Here is a 13,986-nt window from a genome sequence, read left to right on the forward strand (position 1 = left end):
TCAGAAATATACCTACGCAAATCTATGTTTTTTCTATACATATTTACAGTTTTTTGAAATTCTTCTGATTAGGTACAGCAGTATATTTGCTTTGACAGTCTACAGAATGTTTTACTTTATTTACTGACCTAGAACAATAATAAAGTCAATATTGTCATAGAATCAGTGGATTTATGTAACATGTTTGTATGCTTCATTGAAACTACAGGTAAATTTTTCAAAACAAAAGGATAGATTTTAAATTATTATATGATTAATATCCCATTCCCTTTCACAGTTAAATATATAAAATATACATAGTATACATTTTTAATATGTATAATTAATGAATATATATACAGGGTGTATATACATACATACAGAGTGTCTTAATGAATTATGCCATAATGATGGCACCAACACGCTTCCTGTTATACTACTTCGTGAAAGAATATGATTTAATTCACACCTAAAATCTTCGTATGTCAAGTTTCATTAATTAACAGCTCTCTCTATAATTTTTTCATATGTTGCGTTTTCGCTAGTGTTAAAAAATTTAATATGTCTTGAAAGGTTTTAATAGTTTTAAAAGTTACAATTTTAAACTTCAAATTTCATACCAAAATTAACCATAAATTAATAAAATTTGAAATGTGGATATTATAAAATTAATCCACGTTGTCAAATTTTCCATTAAAAAATACCTAATGATTTTACAAAGATGACTTCAAAAAAAATTACAGCAGATCGCATAGTGGTACTTTTACGTTCTATGACATTTGTTTATGTAAAAATTTTAAGACACCCTGTATATAAAAAAATAATCATATGGAAGTCGTACGACTTATTAAAATTGAATAGTGGTTTCGTATCAAATCTGAACACACGACGTCAACTGATAGTTGATGACAGTCGTATAACATTCTTCATATAATCATAAATAAATATCAGTTTTTACAATAAGTACCACAATATATTAATCCCTTCACATGGTACGTCGTGACAACTCGTTATTCCCAATATCTCAGCATTCTATTTGATAACTCGTATTCCGTCCGAGTTAATTTGCAATATTAAATTATACGTTCCCCTGTATAAATATGCGAAAGCAAACATTCAATTTGCATTCATTGTTACCACGAACACTGTCAAAATGATATCAATGCACCTCACAAAAAGAAAACAAAACTTTTATATAAATATTTTTTAGAACGACAATCAGTTTTTGTGGATATTCATTCCAAGCGTGTGATCACATTTAGATACTGAAACGTTGTCTCTGCTGAAGCGATTTATTCACTCATTTTCATTGCTCTATGCTACATTTCAAATTTGTAATAGAAATTAGAAATGTAATGAAATTAGTTCTTAGTGTGCTTTTACTCTAAAGTTTTGTGCACGCTATGAGATAGAACTTACTCGAACTTGCACTCGAGTCAGTTTAGAGGCACACTCCTCCTTGAATGAATATGTTTTGTGAATTGTGATTGACAGATAGACAAATATTGCTGAAGGAAAAGCAGGGTTATGTGTAATTTGTAATGATATTTTAGATAGTGTAGTAAAATAAAATGATAAGATATTGTAAGAATTATTCTAATTACATAAAACACCATTTTAAAAGAAACTGTAGCACAAAAACTACAAGTGTTATAAACATTCTGAAGCTTCCTAATGCCGGAGAAAAGATTTCAGTTAAGGTAGTTGATATTTTTATAGTGTAATAATAAGTATATCATTTATCGAAATATTGAAATTGTACAAGTATTTATAATTAATTAACAAAATTACAGTAGTACCTTAATATATCTCTCATATGTATATCATCACAATATAGGTACCACATAAATGAAATGCCTGTTCCTTTACTGTTAATTCATGAGAATTAATATAGTTAATTTTTTTTTAATAAAATGTGCTTTTTACCAGGATATACAATGTTTTTTAAAAGGAATGTATGGGCATAGTTATGACTGAATTGTATCTAGATTTATATTTGAGTAGCATGTCCATTTCGAGATAAAATACTTGTTTTCATTCGTGAATTGTTCACTCATAAAAATGACATGTTCATCTTTTACTGCAAAATGTATGGTTTGATCCTTAAAATAAATTAAAAAAATGTATCACTTAAAAATAAATATTGTTTCATTTTTTATTCACTTTTTTAAATTGTCCAAATAAGAAGTGTTGTATTTTTTGTTATTTGAATGGTATATGCACCTTATAAGAAAAATATGAAAAAGAAAAAATATATATTGCTATTTCTGAAATAATAATAACAAACTGACATTTTCTCATTTTTGTCTCATTTTTAAACGCAATTCTAACAATAATTTTTGAAATTATTTTTCAGATCTTAACATGAAAAATGGCAAATATCACTAGCCTTGGTTATATAAAAAAAAAAACAGTACAATAAAAAGGGGAATAAAAAATGAGATGGTATGGAAATAAATTAATTCAGAATTACATAATGGGGTAGGTATGTATAGCAAAAATTTAATAAATGTCAGCATATAGTTATTAATTTCATAGGTCTTACATTTAAACAAAAATTTATGTTTTCAGGGATGGGTGAAGGCTATACGAAAACAAAAAGAAAATGTTTTTATAGATCTAAATGATGGCTCAACTGAAAAAAAATTGCAAATATTAATACCTCATAAATGTGTTCCCAAAGGTTTAAGTACTGGATCGTCTATATCTGCTGATGGTATACTACATTTCTCTCCAAAAGGGCAAATTGAGTTATCCACTGAAAATATTAACATCATAGGCCCTTGTTCAGTTGCCGATGGCTATCCTATCGCGCCAAAAAAACATTATTCGCCTGACTACACTAGGCAATATCCGCACCTCAGGCCAAGAACTAAAATATTTTCGTCTTTGCTAAGAGTTAGAAGTGAGGCAGTATTGGCTATAAATAACTATTTCAATTCTAGGGGTTACGTATATATACATACTCCAGTTTTGACGTGTAATGACTGTGAGGGTGCTGGAGAGGTATTTAAAGCCATTCCTGATAACGTGAACTTGTTAAAGCAGATGGCGAAAGAGGAAACACTATTAGAAGAAGCATTTTTTGATAAAAAAGTTTTTTTATCAGTTTCTGGGCAATTACATTTAGAAGCCGCAGCTCATGGATTAAGTAAAGTTTATACGTTAGGGCCTACTTTTAGAGCAGAAAACTCTAGGTCTAGACTGCATTTATCTGAATTTTATATGCTCGAAGCAGAAGTTGCATTTCTTGATAAAATAGAAGATGTTATGGTAATAATAGAAGAGTTCATGAAAAATGTAACAAAAACACTGTTAGAAACATGTGAGAGTGATATTCAAGTCTGTCGTGAAAAAACCGTGGATATGTCGTGGGTAAACAAAAACTTTGCTGTGCTGGATTATGACGAAGCTGTAGATATATTAAGAAATAATAGGCAAAAATTTAAAGATGAATTTTATGAACAGAGCGGCATATCAAAGGAACACGAAATATTTTTAGTTCATTACTGCGGTGATATTCCCACTTTTATAATTAACTGGCCTAAAGCTATCAAACCGTTCTATATGAGAGAATGTGAAGGTGATAATGAAAAGGTATGTAACCCTTCTATTTTCAACAAATCCCATAAACCGTCATTCAAATAAATATCAAATAATTGCTATCTAAGAATTACATGTCCCACCGCAGCCTGTTTTAAACAGATTGCAGCGATTGCCGGACTACAGATAAGATTGCAACCAATTTTCTACAAAAATCTGCAGGTATTGCAAAAAATGGGTGTATTTTATTAAAATCATTAAATAGAGTCAAGAAAACGTTACTTTTCTTAATTTCTTCTCTATAGAACTACTTCTTATCTAACGTTGTTGTTACTTTGCACCGTGGTCGCAGTTTATTTAATTTTAAATTTCAGGTGGCTGCACTGGATTTACTGGCTCCAGGAGTTGGGGAAATAGTTGGAGGAAGCTTACGTGAAAATGACTATAACAAATTAAAAGAAAAACTACCTGAAGCTGGAGCAAAATTGGATTGGTATTTAGACTTGAGGAAATTTGGAGGTGTTCCCACTGGAGGATTCGGATTAGGTTTTGAAAGATACCTGTTATTTCTTTTAGGAATAAATAACATTAAGGATACCCTACCTTTCCCAAGGTGGCCACATAACTGCAATTTATAAATTAAAAATTTCCTTTTATTTTTTTATTTATTATTGAACCAGTAATTATCCAAAAAAAAAAAAATCCCGAAAAATAAAAACATCAATATTCAGCAATAATAGATGTCCGGAATTGCATCTTGAACATTGAAAGGTCATGTATAAGTAGACGGATGTCTGTATTACATATTTTATGGATATTTTTGGCATAGATTATTGAGAAATAAAATTACCACGACCTTGAGGAGGGCGCCACAATTGTCTCGTGGTCTATGAATTATTTAAAACAAATAAAAATGTATTGGTTAAATATTCAGAATTTCAAATTGAATATGAAGTTTATTATTTTCAGGTATTTTAGAGGTGATGTGTTATTGAGGTAAACACAAATATTGACCTACCAATAGAATCATGTTTACTTTATGTTCCTAAAATTTGAACACAACAGTAAACAGTATTTTGTATATATTCCATTTACTTTAAAATAATTTGGATATAATTTCCTTTTTTTTGCGGAACAATATAATTGTACTATGCTATCACTGAATTTTCCGAAGCAACATTTTATACATAATTTTCATTCTAATGTAGTAAAGTTTTCTTTGACCTAATTTTGGAAATGTACCAAATATAACAAAAAATGAAACAGTAATTTATTGAGTATTGTCCAATTTCCCCAGAAAAATATATACAGGTGTCCCGTTCATGTTTCAAAAAACTTGTGCGCAAGTTCATCATGGAAAATCGAAAATGGTACGTGCTACCGAATTTCGACAAGTATACCTTTTTTTGTAGTATCCAGATATGCTTTAGAGTTTACAGAACCATTTAGAAATGTAATAAATATTTACTTTTAACATATTTTTTTTGCAATTGTACCCCTTCAATTACTTGTATCGGCGACACTATTTTTCAGAAAGAAACAGTTTGCACATTATTCTTGATGTTTACTCGTGTACAAATTTTGACATTTTTATCTTTAGCCGATTTAAAGGCAAGAAAAACCATTTGGATAGTAACAACTTCAACACACTGTATCTCGAAAACAGGGCGTGTTACATGAACTACCCCCATTATTTTCCCATAAGGAATTTGGATACAAGATTTTTTGAAAAATGAACAGGACACCTTGTATATAAAAAGCGTCTCCATAAACTTATTCTGTAAACCTTAGAGCATATACTACTGGAACGAAGGTGCGTTACAAAGCAAAGAGAAAGATAGCTGCTATGAAGCCAATTGCTATCTCTCTCTTTCTTGCGGAAAGTTATTGGCTGTTCTTATCACATGGGATCAGGCGTGAGCCAATCATGTTCGGTAAGAGAAAAACAGCTTGTACCTTCATAGCGGCTATCTCTCTCTTTACCTTGTAAGGCGATTATTCCCAAAGCTATAAACAAAACAATAAAACATTACTTGTTTTGTGATAATTTTAGTATTTGCCATTAGGTAGCGACAAGAATGATGGAAACGCCGAATTGCTATTAGCCAATACAGTTGGTCATTTTAGCTCCCTTGATTCCAGGATCATTCAAGGATTTTTTACACAAAAGAACCCTTGGGGTCTTTTGATTTTATAAACTACGCTATCAGTCAAAGAGCTGACACTTGCCCACAAATTTTGAGGTGTAGTTTTCATTTGTGTTTATAACAGAGAATAGTGTTCTCTGTTTATAATTTGTACATTAATAATAATACAGTATTGTTTATAAATAATAATCATTTTCCGACAAATTTTTGAGTCTCGGGTAAATAATTGATAGCGCTTCGAGCGGATCATTTGCTCGAAACTTGTGATTTTAACTTCGGTTTCGGTAGTTGTATAAATAAACTGTGTTTTGGTGACTAACAGGTGTTTGGTACAGGTGTACCAAACCATAACGTTCAATCGAAAATATCTAAACTTAACCTAAAACAGAGACAACCCACTAACCCAGGTTGTCTCTGCTTAAAATTAAGCACATCATGTAATGGACACGACGTAGTTGCAGTAATTTTTACTTACGTTTGTTTACTATCCCACTTTATTTAAAAAATCAGTGGTAGTAGATAATAAATAACTATAACAGTTTCCTTTGAAAATATAAGATTCGGGAGACAGAAAATGGTTTGTGTCCTCTTACAACCTCGAGCAAATTAGCCACGCCCATAGAAACATAAAAAAAGAGTTTATATTTTTAAGTGTGTGGTACTGCACACAGTTGATTTTCTTTTGATCATAAAAAATTTGGAATGCCCTAGATACGTAACAATTAAAAGTAGGCCATAACAATTTATTAGCTGCTCTTTATCTCGAAAATGAATATTTTTAGTACCTAGTTAATGTTAATTATTAAACTCGACTAATTAAACATATAGAAAGGGCAAACAAATAGCAAAACAGTTGTTAAGTTACTGTTTTGAAACAATAAGACCTTTAGTTTATTATTATTTATATACAGCACTGTTGTTTTGTTTAAACGAACAGGCAATTATATAGAATTTAGTACCTAGCGGGGCAGAGAATAAGACGGTCAGGAGAAAGCTGTAGAATACGGTTACTTATATTTATTTACATTCTCAACCCATCATCGAAGTAAACGCATCTCGCAATATTTTTAAACGAATTTTTAGTTTCACGGTTCTTACCGCAAAATAACAAAATGCTGGTTATAATAGGGTTTTCAGCAATCGTAGTGGTAACCGTTATTGCCGTGGTCAGATCCAAAAAACCACTTAGTTTAATATTGTCGGAAGCGAAATATGAATTTCTTTATCAGATTGAGGGCACCAGATCTATGTGTCAAGATTTTATAATGAAGAAGCAAAATAAAATGGGTAAGTTAAATTTACGATTAAATATATATACTTATCTACTTTAAAATAAGGTTCCAAAAGAACGAAGGTTGAATTTTTAACTTGAAAACTGTCGGCAAAAAAAGATATATTTAAGACACCTGCACGAAAATATTGTTTCGATTTATTTTCTAATGATCTATTTCATTTGGTACTTTTAGGTAGATAAAATTAAAAATGTATGATGTATACTATACAGGATGTCCGGAAGCTAATGGGTCATACTAATAAATTTTTTTAGTTCACTTTTAAAAATATTTCACTGAAACTAATTTTTGATGTAGCCGAAATTTGAATATGATAAAAATAAATTTCTTAATTTTTGCTTCATTTATTAATAGGCAAATACTATTAAAACTGTTTTTTGACATTATGTATGCGAGCAGGGTAGTAGAAGGTGCGGGGAGATCGTTTTTGAAAGAGAGAGGGGGATAACACCAAATATGTCGTGTTGTAAAAGTCATTTATATAATTTTTTGGGCTGTAGTAAAAATAAAATAAATACTTGATGCAATGAATAATCCGAATAATTAACACATATGTAACTTTTCATAAAAAAAAAAATTTAAATCACTTGTAAAAATGGGTATTACAAAATTACAGATTTTAAAAAATACTTCAATGAAATGAAACTTGCTTTTAGATAAACTAAGAAATGTTCATAATATGCTTGAAATTTTTCTGATATACACCTCGTATATAAAAGTGATAGCTTCAAGGGCCAATGTGCATAAATAAGGAATTATTCTTAAATTTGGGTGAGAAAAATGCTTCTCCATTTTTACATGTTGTGTTACGCTCTATACATGTGAAGTTTTTTATCTTGTTTATTTAAATAATGTAGGTTATTTTTGCAACGAATACATTACTGAGAAAAATAATTGCACTCATTAAAAGAAAAAATAACAATACTTCGATAAAACCTGGCTTGACCCTTGACTCGTATATGTGGTGATATTTTTTCTTCGCCTAATGATAAAACATATTGCAACTTTAAAATAATGTTGTTGAAGATACTAAAATAAAATATGTTTTATATAGGAGACATTTTTTTTATATTATCAGTCTCACTTGTAGGATCAATGCATCCTTATTATGCCCAAATTACATAAATATTTACGTTTTATTAAATGAGAAATGAAATAATAATAATAATAAAATCTAAATGTTACTTATAAATATTCAAATTAAATAATATATATTTTCAGAATTATCTCCCAAACCTGAAAAAATTGCTGTAATTTCTGGAGGAACAAGAGGGATAGGTCTGGAAGTTATAAAAATGCTTTTAAAATGCGATATGACAGTCATTCTAGGTATAAATTATATATTTTTTTAAAATATTTTTTCTTATCTTAAATTTCAGGTTGTAGAAATACTGCACAAGGAGAAGCATTGGTTAATGTTTTTAAAGAAAATGATATTACTACGGGAAAACTTGACGTTTACAATTTGGATATCAGTGTAATGGATTCAGTAAAAAAATTTGCTGCAGTTGTTAAAGAAAAGCACCCCAAAATAAATTATTTAATTAATAATGGTAAGCACTCATATAGGGAGTTAGGAAGATTTCCCAATTAGAAATATATCCCAAAGGTCTTAAGCTACATGCATATGAAGTTACAAACATTTTTGTTACAGTTGCAGAGTTGCAAAGTAAAGCAAAATGTTTTTTCTATTTTTTGTAACAATACTTATTTATTTAATTACCTACTTTTTATATGCATCTAGACAATCAGTATGATTTTTAGCTGGTATAATGTTTGGGCCATATATCGAAACAAAAGATGGGTTCGAATCACAATTTGCAACAAATTATTTGGGGCATTTTCTTCTTTCGCATCTTCTTCTACCGGAATTAATAGCTGCAGGAGAAGAGGAATCGAAGTCTAGAATCGTAAATGTTACATCCTGTGCACACAGGGTTTTAGGAGATTTTAAAATTGAGGATATTAGTAAAAGGTATTTCCAGAACTTATTATTTCATCACATTTTCATTTTTTTCATTAACTTTCATCTGAAATTAATTTCTATTGTGGCTGGTCATTAAACTCTTAATAAATAAACATATAACTTCAAAAATTTTAATCCAATGATTACAGCAAGTCTAAAAACATTGTTCCCCTTTTTTCAGAAGGAGGTATATTGAAGGCGAGGCATATGCACAATCTAAGCTAGCGCAAATTCTTTTTACCAAGTATTTAGATAAACATCTCAAAGACGAAAAAATATATGTGCAAGTTCATTCAGTTCATCCTGGAATTGTTAATACTGAATTATTTGATGGCACAACATTGAAAAATATTGCCCCTTGGGTGCCTGCTCTATTTTTTAAGGTAAAAAAGGCAATATAATTTAGAATATATTAAAGAAAAAATAATTCTTTTTAGAGTCCCGAAGATGGAGCTACTTCAGTAGTCCACGCTTGTCTTTCCAAGGAATTAGAAGGAAATGGGGGGACTTACATTATGAACTGTCAAGTTTGTCCTACAAGTAAATTGGCTGATTCGATTTTATTGCAGAAAAAGTTATTTGAGTTTTCCAACGTATTGTTAAATATCCAAAATTTTATTGTAGGGAAATAGGTAGTACCAGTACAGTTTCCAACAAATAAGCAATTAATGTTGCCAATTATTTCTTTTATAAGGTCTACTTGAAAGATTTCCTTTTTATTTCAAACTTTCAGCAAACAAGCTGTTTACTTATCTTTTCTATTATCACATAAAAAAATTGTTATAAAATATTTAAGACTGACAAAAACTATCATTAGTAGCACTTTTATATTTTTTCCACTTTTATTAGTACTGCGCAAATAAAAGTATACGTCGACCAATTTCATCAGGCCGGTGAGATGCAGAAATGTGAGAGACTACAAATACAAAGTTAGAAGAACTACAACTAAAGTACAATCAAAAAAATAAGCGAAAATGGGTATAAAACCGTTGACATATTACCTGCATTAAAACATAATTATTCATAATGATGGATTTATTTAACTCTTGGGTAAGTAAAGACGAAACGAAATCATGAAATCCGCGGGACTCTCCTGCACTTTGGCGCTAAGCTACATAACACATTCACCGGCCAGATGAAATGTTGAACTGTATTTTACTAGAGATACAACGTATTTTTCATTTTAGTACTTATTTTTGTAGTGCATAATTCCAATGTAAGTGTATCCTAAAATACTCTAGGATTAGTACCTCTATATGTAAATATTAATAAAAAATAAAGTAAACTGTCAAAGCCTTGTTTATGATCAAAGTAATAAGCTTTCATTGTTGTAGACTATTTATATTTTAAATTAACTGAGAGCGACACCTTCCATATACCTATCCCAAACACGTACCAGTTTTAAAATGATAGTACCTCAACCAGCTTTACGAAATAGTGTAGCTTATAAGCAGACGTTTCTGTTTTGCCTGAAAAAAAAAATTATTTCGAACTTACCGTCGTGAAAGAGATAAACGCTTTGTTCCTAATTTATTAGCAACAATTTCCAACAGTCGGTAATCGCTTTTGATTCCAAACAATGAATTTTGAACCTTACATACGTACATTTATTTTTATTGATAATTTAAACCAGTTAGCGTATGCTTGCGTTTCGTATTATTCGTATTTGTATTTTGTATCAGTGACACGATGTATCACGCACTTGTACAGCCCACGAGTAGCGATACGAAACGTACGAATCTTTCAGTACGACTCCCCAATCCCCATTCTTAATGGAGTCGTATGATACGAATCTCAGAAAAAAGTCGTTTTACCCTCATACTACTTTACTTATTACTCTGAGGTTTTACCCATCTCTAATACATACATAAAGATTGGAGGTGGGGTACCACATTTATCTCTGTTCTATGTCACCACAGTCGAAATTCTGTAACAGGGAGAAGTCTCCATGTTCTGTAAGTTCCGCATCAATTGAAAATCGAAATCAAATCGAAAGCGACCATGCACCATGCACAAACGAAACTGTTATAGGAATGTCAAAGTCAAGATTGTCAAAATGTCAAATGATGAAATGTCAGAATTCATAATAAACGAGCTAGAAATGGCGACTGGCCCCAAAATTGCAACAACTCCACTGGGATTATTTGAAGGACATAGGGAAGCCCCACTTCTATCTCAAATATGGGCTCCTTCTATGTGTGCCACTGTAGGTTTTGTGAGTGTTATATTTGGAAACTGGGCCAGCAGAAGACCATACTTTAGCGGTAATGTATAATTATTTTGAATTGTTACAAATTATATAATATTTCTTATTAAATTTCAGGAATTCAGAAACACTTTATAGCAGCCGGTGTAGGTGCTGCATTAGGAAAAATCATTGATGATTACAGAAATCAATATTTTGCTGATAAAGATGCCGTTTTGAGGCATTACATTCAGTTGCATCCAGAGGATTTTCCGCCTTACGGTAAGAATTCGCGTCGTTGATTAATTTACATGTCAAACTATCCCACATCTAACCCAATTTAAAATTTCAGAACGAAGGAAAATTGCTGATATCCTCGAACCTTGGGTACCCATTCGTTAAACTGTAATTATTGTAGAATGTATTTTGTTAATAAATTATTTAGAATTTTCCGTTTTGTGGGTTACTAATCATTACATTAATGGTAGGTAGGACTGAAACTAGTTTTAACTATATTTAAGTTTCTACAATATAGATGGATCTTGAAGAAAAAGGTGAAACTAAAAATAAGTTTTATTATTTTACAATTGTGGTTTGTCTATAAGACGCTATTAATGTTTGGAGTGTTTTAATTAATGAAGGTGAAGTATGTATCGAGTTTTCCATTCTTTGTACCTAACCAATAACATCGTAATATCAGAGATAGTGATTGAAAAAAAATATATAAAATATTTATGCACTGTTTATTAATAGTGGGCGAAAATACATAGTTAATTCTAATTGTATACATAGTAAATAATTAGAATTACTCTAATTGTGTTGTACATTGTCATTTGTATTGAGAAAAACTTACAAAATATAACAATACTTATACAATTATTTCCAAACTTGAGAGTTAGACTTTTTATAATTCAACATTAACAAATAAAATGGAAGATTCTCATTTTATTTTCGATTAGAAAAATACATGTTTCAATAATACTTCTATCCTACAAATACATTAATCAATAAATACATTAGTCACCCTTATTTCATCACAGACTACAATAATTTTTAAATTTTGCTTCTATATTTCTCTTTCATAGGTATGCCTAATTCTAATACACTTATGTAACTTGATATTAAAATAAAACCAAGGAAACAATAGTCAACATCGAAAAAAAATTCGGTAACTTATTGCATTATGAATAGGAAATTTGTGATGTTTTTTTTTTGAAATTCAATTCGTGCTGGTCCGAGAAATTTGGGACATAAGTGGAAATACTTTTTTGTAAGTAAAATAAACTATTTCTGTTTTCACACGAAACAACAAATCATTTTTCCACCAAAATATAATCACTAACCGTTCAGGTATATAATTCATTGTTTTTACCGAAACATAAATTATTGATAACTATGGCAACCTTAATAATTATATTTACACTTCAACCCACAATATTTGTTAAATTGTAAATAAGCATATTCTATATATTTTTCTTTTTTTGATTTTGGTAAATTACTGTAATACCCGATTAATTAAATTTGAGAGTAAATATGTTGCCTGCAGAAACTGAAAACACCTCTAAGTGGCAATCACCATTGTTATAATCATAATTCATTAATTTTAAAATAAAAATTTTACTTTTCCGAAATATTTAGTGAAATTATTTAAGTGTTATTAAAATTAAACTTTAAAAATTTTCCGTTACTACAATAAATATATCAGGATCTTAATTTTTACAAATTTTTTCTTCGAGTTTAAAGTTTCACATAAAACAGAAATATTTTTTGATAATTAGGATTTAGTGACTGAATTTTAATTGACACCCGTTAACGCGATTTAAAATTTTAATTAATCAGGTAACACTTCTATAATAGTTAAACAATTGCACTGTTGAAACACCTAAGTGCTACTGGAAAATAACTATTTGCTTAACATCAATATGAACGAGGTAACAGCAAATAAAAAATGTCAGTCAAGTTATAAAAAATACTTGTGATGTAGCAGCTGCTGCTATCAAAGCCAAATATTTCGGATAAAAACCGACTGATTTACATATGATTCAAATATATTGCAATGCAACGACAATATATACCATTAAAAACTAAATCCTATTATTAAAATCACCAGCATTAAATCGTCCCTAATATTTAAAATTAAATCTTAACATATGTAAATAAATAGCACAATTTAAGCAAGTTGTTTTATTCATTTCAAGGAGGTACGCAATTAGGAACTTTATTACAAATTTAGCAGTCTATCTGTCCGTCACAGTTCCTTACATCTAAGAAAATAATTTCGCCAATTTATCACTATTAAGCTTAGAATACGTTTGGCACTAAAATATACAAGAGTAGATTATAACCGCGTTTCAAAATTTTATTTTATACAGTTCTAAAATCCTAATATCAAAAATAGATCCTTTACCAGCACCCGACATTAACTTTTTCACATTTAGTTCGCAATCCTATTGGAGTACCTCGCTGAAATCGAATAACGTAAATACCTCGCCATGCTGAATATAAAACATTTATATGCATTGAAATGCATCAACAAAAATACTAATATACTGTGATCTAATCACACAAGGAATGTATAACAAATATTGTAACAACTAATTTGTGAATAACATTTTAAAACTGTGTGCACTTATTTTCAATTAGATAAAAAACAAAGTGGTGCTTAGTCAGCAAGTGCATCTAACTTACGGGATACATTTGCAAAAATTTATATTGAGGTGCATCGAGTCTAGTAAAAATGACTTACAACTTAACTTAAAATTAATCACTGTTTCAGCACAAAACCTAAAAGACTCGTAGAAAATTTTATCTTTAATTAAAATAAATAAATGAAAATCATCAGTTCTTTTTTAAACGTAATACTGTTCATCTTAA

General features: G+C 29.8%; 3 protein-coding genes across 3 annotated transcripts; all 3 read left to right on the forward strand.

The window, feature by feature from the left end:
- Positions 1-1,493: 1,493 nt before the first annotated feature.
- LOC108906426 (probable asparagine--tRNA ligase, mitochondrial) lies at positions 1,494-4,178 on the forward strand. The gene is made up of 3 exons (XM_018709663.1): positions 1,494-1,679; positions 2,551-3,576; positions 3,897-4,178. The coding sequence occupies exons 1-3, from the start codon at positions 1,551-1,553 to the stop codon at positions 4,158-4,160; spliced, it is 1,419 nt and encodes a 472-aa protein (XP_018565179.1). The 5' UTR covers positions 1,494-1,550; the 3' UTR covers positions 4,161-4,178.
- A 1,897-nt stretch (positions 4,179-6,075) lies between these two features.
- LOC108906409 (retinol dehydrogenase 11-like) lies at positions 6,076-10,238 on the forward strand. The gene is made up of 6 exons (XM_018709643.1): positions 6,076-6,956; positions 8,183-8,290; positions 8,341-8,514; positions 8,726-8,936; positions 9,109-9,310; positions 9,365-10,238. Exons 1-6 carry the CDS (start codon positions 6,782-6,784, stop codon positions 9,557-9,559), a joined length of 1,065 nt encoding a protein of 354 aa, XP_018565159.1. The 5' UTR covers positions 6,076-6,781; the 3' UTR covers positions 9,560-10,238.
- Positions 10,239-10,968: 730 nt separating this feature from the next.
- Positions 10,969-11,564, forward strand: LOC108906417 (NADH dehydrogenase [ubiquinone] 1 subunit C2). Its single transcript, XM_018709653.1, has 3 exons — positions 10,969-11,191; positions 11,251-11,394; positions 11,465-11,564. Exons 1-3 carry the CDS (start codon positions 10,984-10,986, stop codon positions 11,512-11,514), a joined length of 402 nt encoding a protein of 133 aa, XP_018565169.1. The 5' UTR covers positions 10,969-10,983; the 3' UTR covers positions 11,515-11,564.
- Positions 11,565-13,986: the final 2,422 nt, after the last annotated feature.

Source organism: Anoplophora glabripennis, unplaced genomic scaffold (assembly GCF_000390285.2).
Source record: "Anoplophora glabripennis isolate ALB-LARVAE unplaced genomic scaffold, Agla_2.0 scaffold47, whole genome shotgun sequence".
Lineage (NCBI taxonomy): Eukaryota > Metazoa > Arthropoda > Insecta > Coleoptera > Cerambycidae > Anoplophora > Anoplophora glabripennis.

Excerpts from the sequence above, each read along its gene's own strand:
- LOC108906426 (XM_018709663.1), top strand. The coding sequence starts at position 1,551 with ATGATAAGATATTGTAAGAATTATTCTAATTACATAAAACACCATTTT. Across the intron at positions 1,680-2,550 it reads GAGAAAAGATTTCAGTTAAG|GGATGGGTGAAGGCTATACG; the intron begins GTAGTTGATATT and ends TTATGTTTTCAG. Across the intron at positions 3,577-3,896 it reads GTGAAGGTGATAATGAAAAG|GTGGCTGCACTGGATTTACT; the intron begins GTATGTAACCCT and ends TTTAAATTTCAG.
- LOC108906409 (XM_018709643.1), top strand. The coding sequence starts at position 6,782 with ATGCTGGTTATAATAGGGTTTTCAGCAATCGTAGTGGTAACCGTTATT. Across the intron at positions 6,957-8,182 it reads GAAGAAGCAAAATAAAATGG|AATTATCTCCCAAACCTGAA; the intron begins GTAAGTTAAATT and ends ATATATTTTCAG. Across the intron at positions 9,311-9,364 it reads TGCCTGCTCTATTTTTTAAG|AGTCCCGAAGATGGAGCTAC; the intron begins GTAAAAAAGGCA and ends AATTCTTTTTAG.
- LOC108906417 (XM_018709653.1), top strand. The coding sequence starts at position 10,984 with ATGTCAAATGATGAAATGTCAGAATTCATAATAAACGAGCTAGAAATG. Across the intron at positions 11,192-11,250 it reads CAGAAGACCATACTTTAGCG|GAATTCAGAAACACTTTATA; the intron begins GTAATGTATAAT and ends ATTAAATTTCAG. Across the intron at positions 11,395-11,464 it reads AGAGGATTTTCCGCCTTACG|AACGAAGGAAAATTGCTGAT; the intron begins GTAAGAATTCGC and ends TTAAAATTTCAG.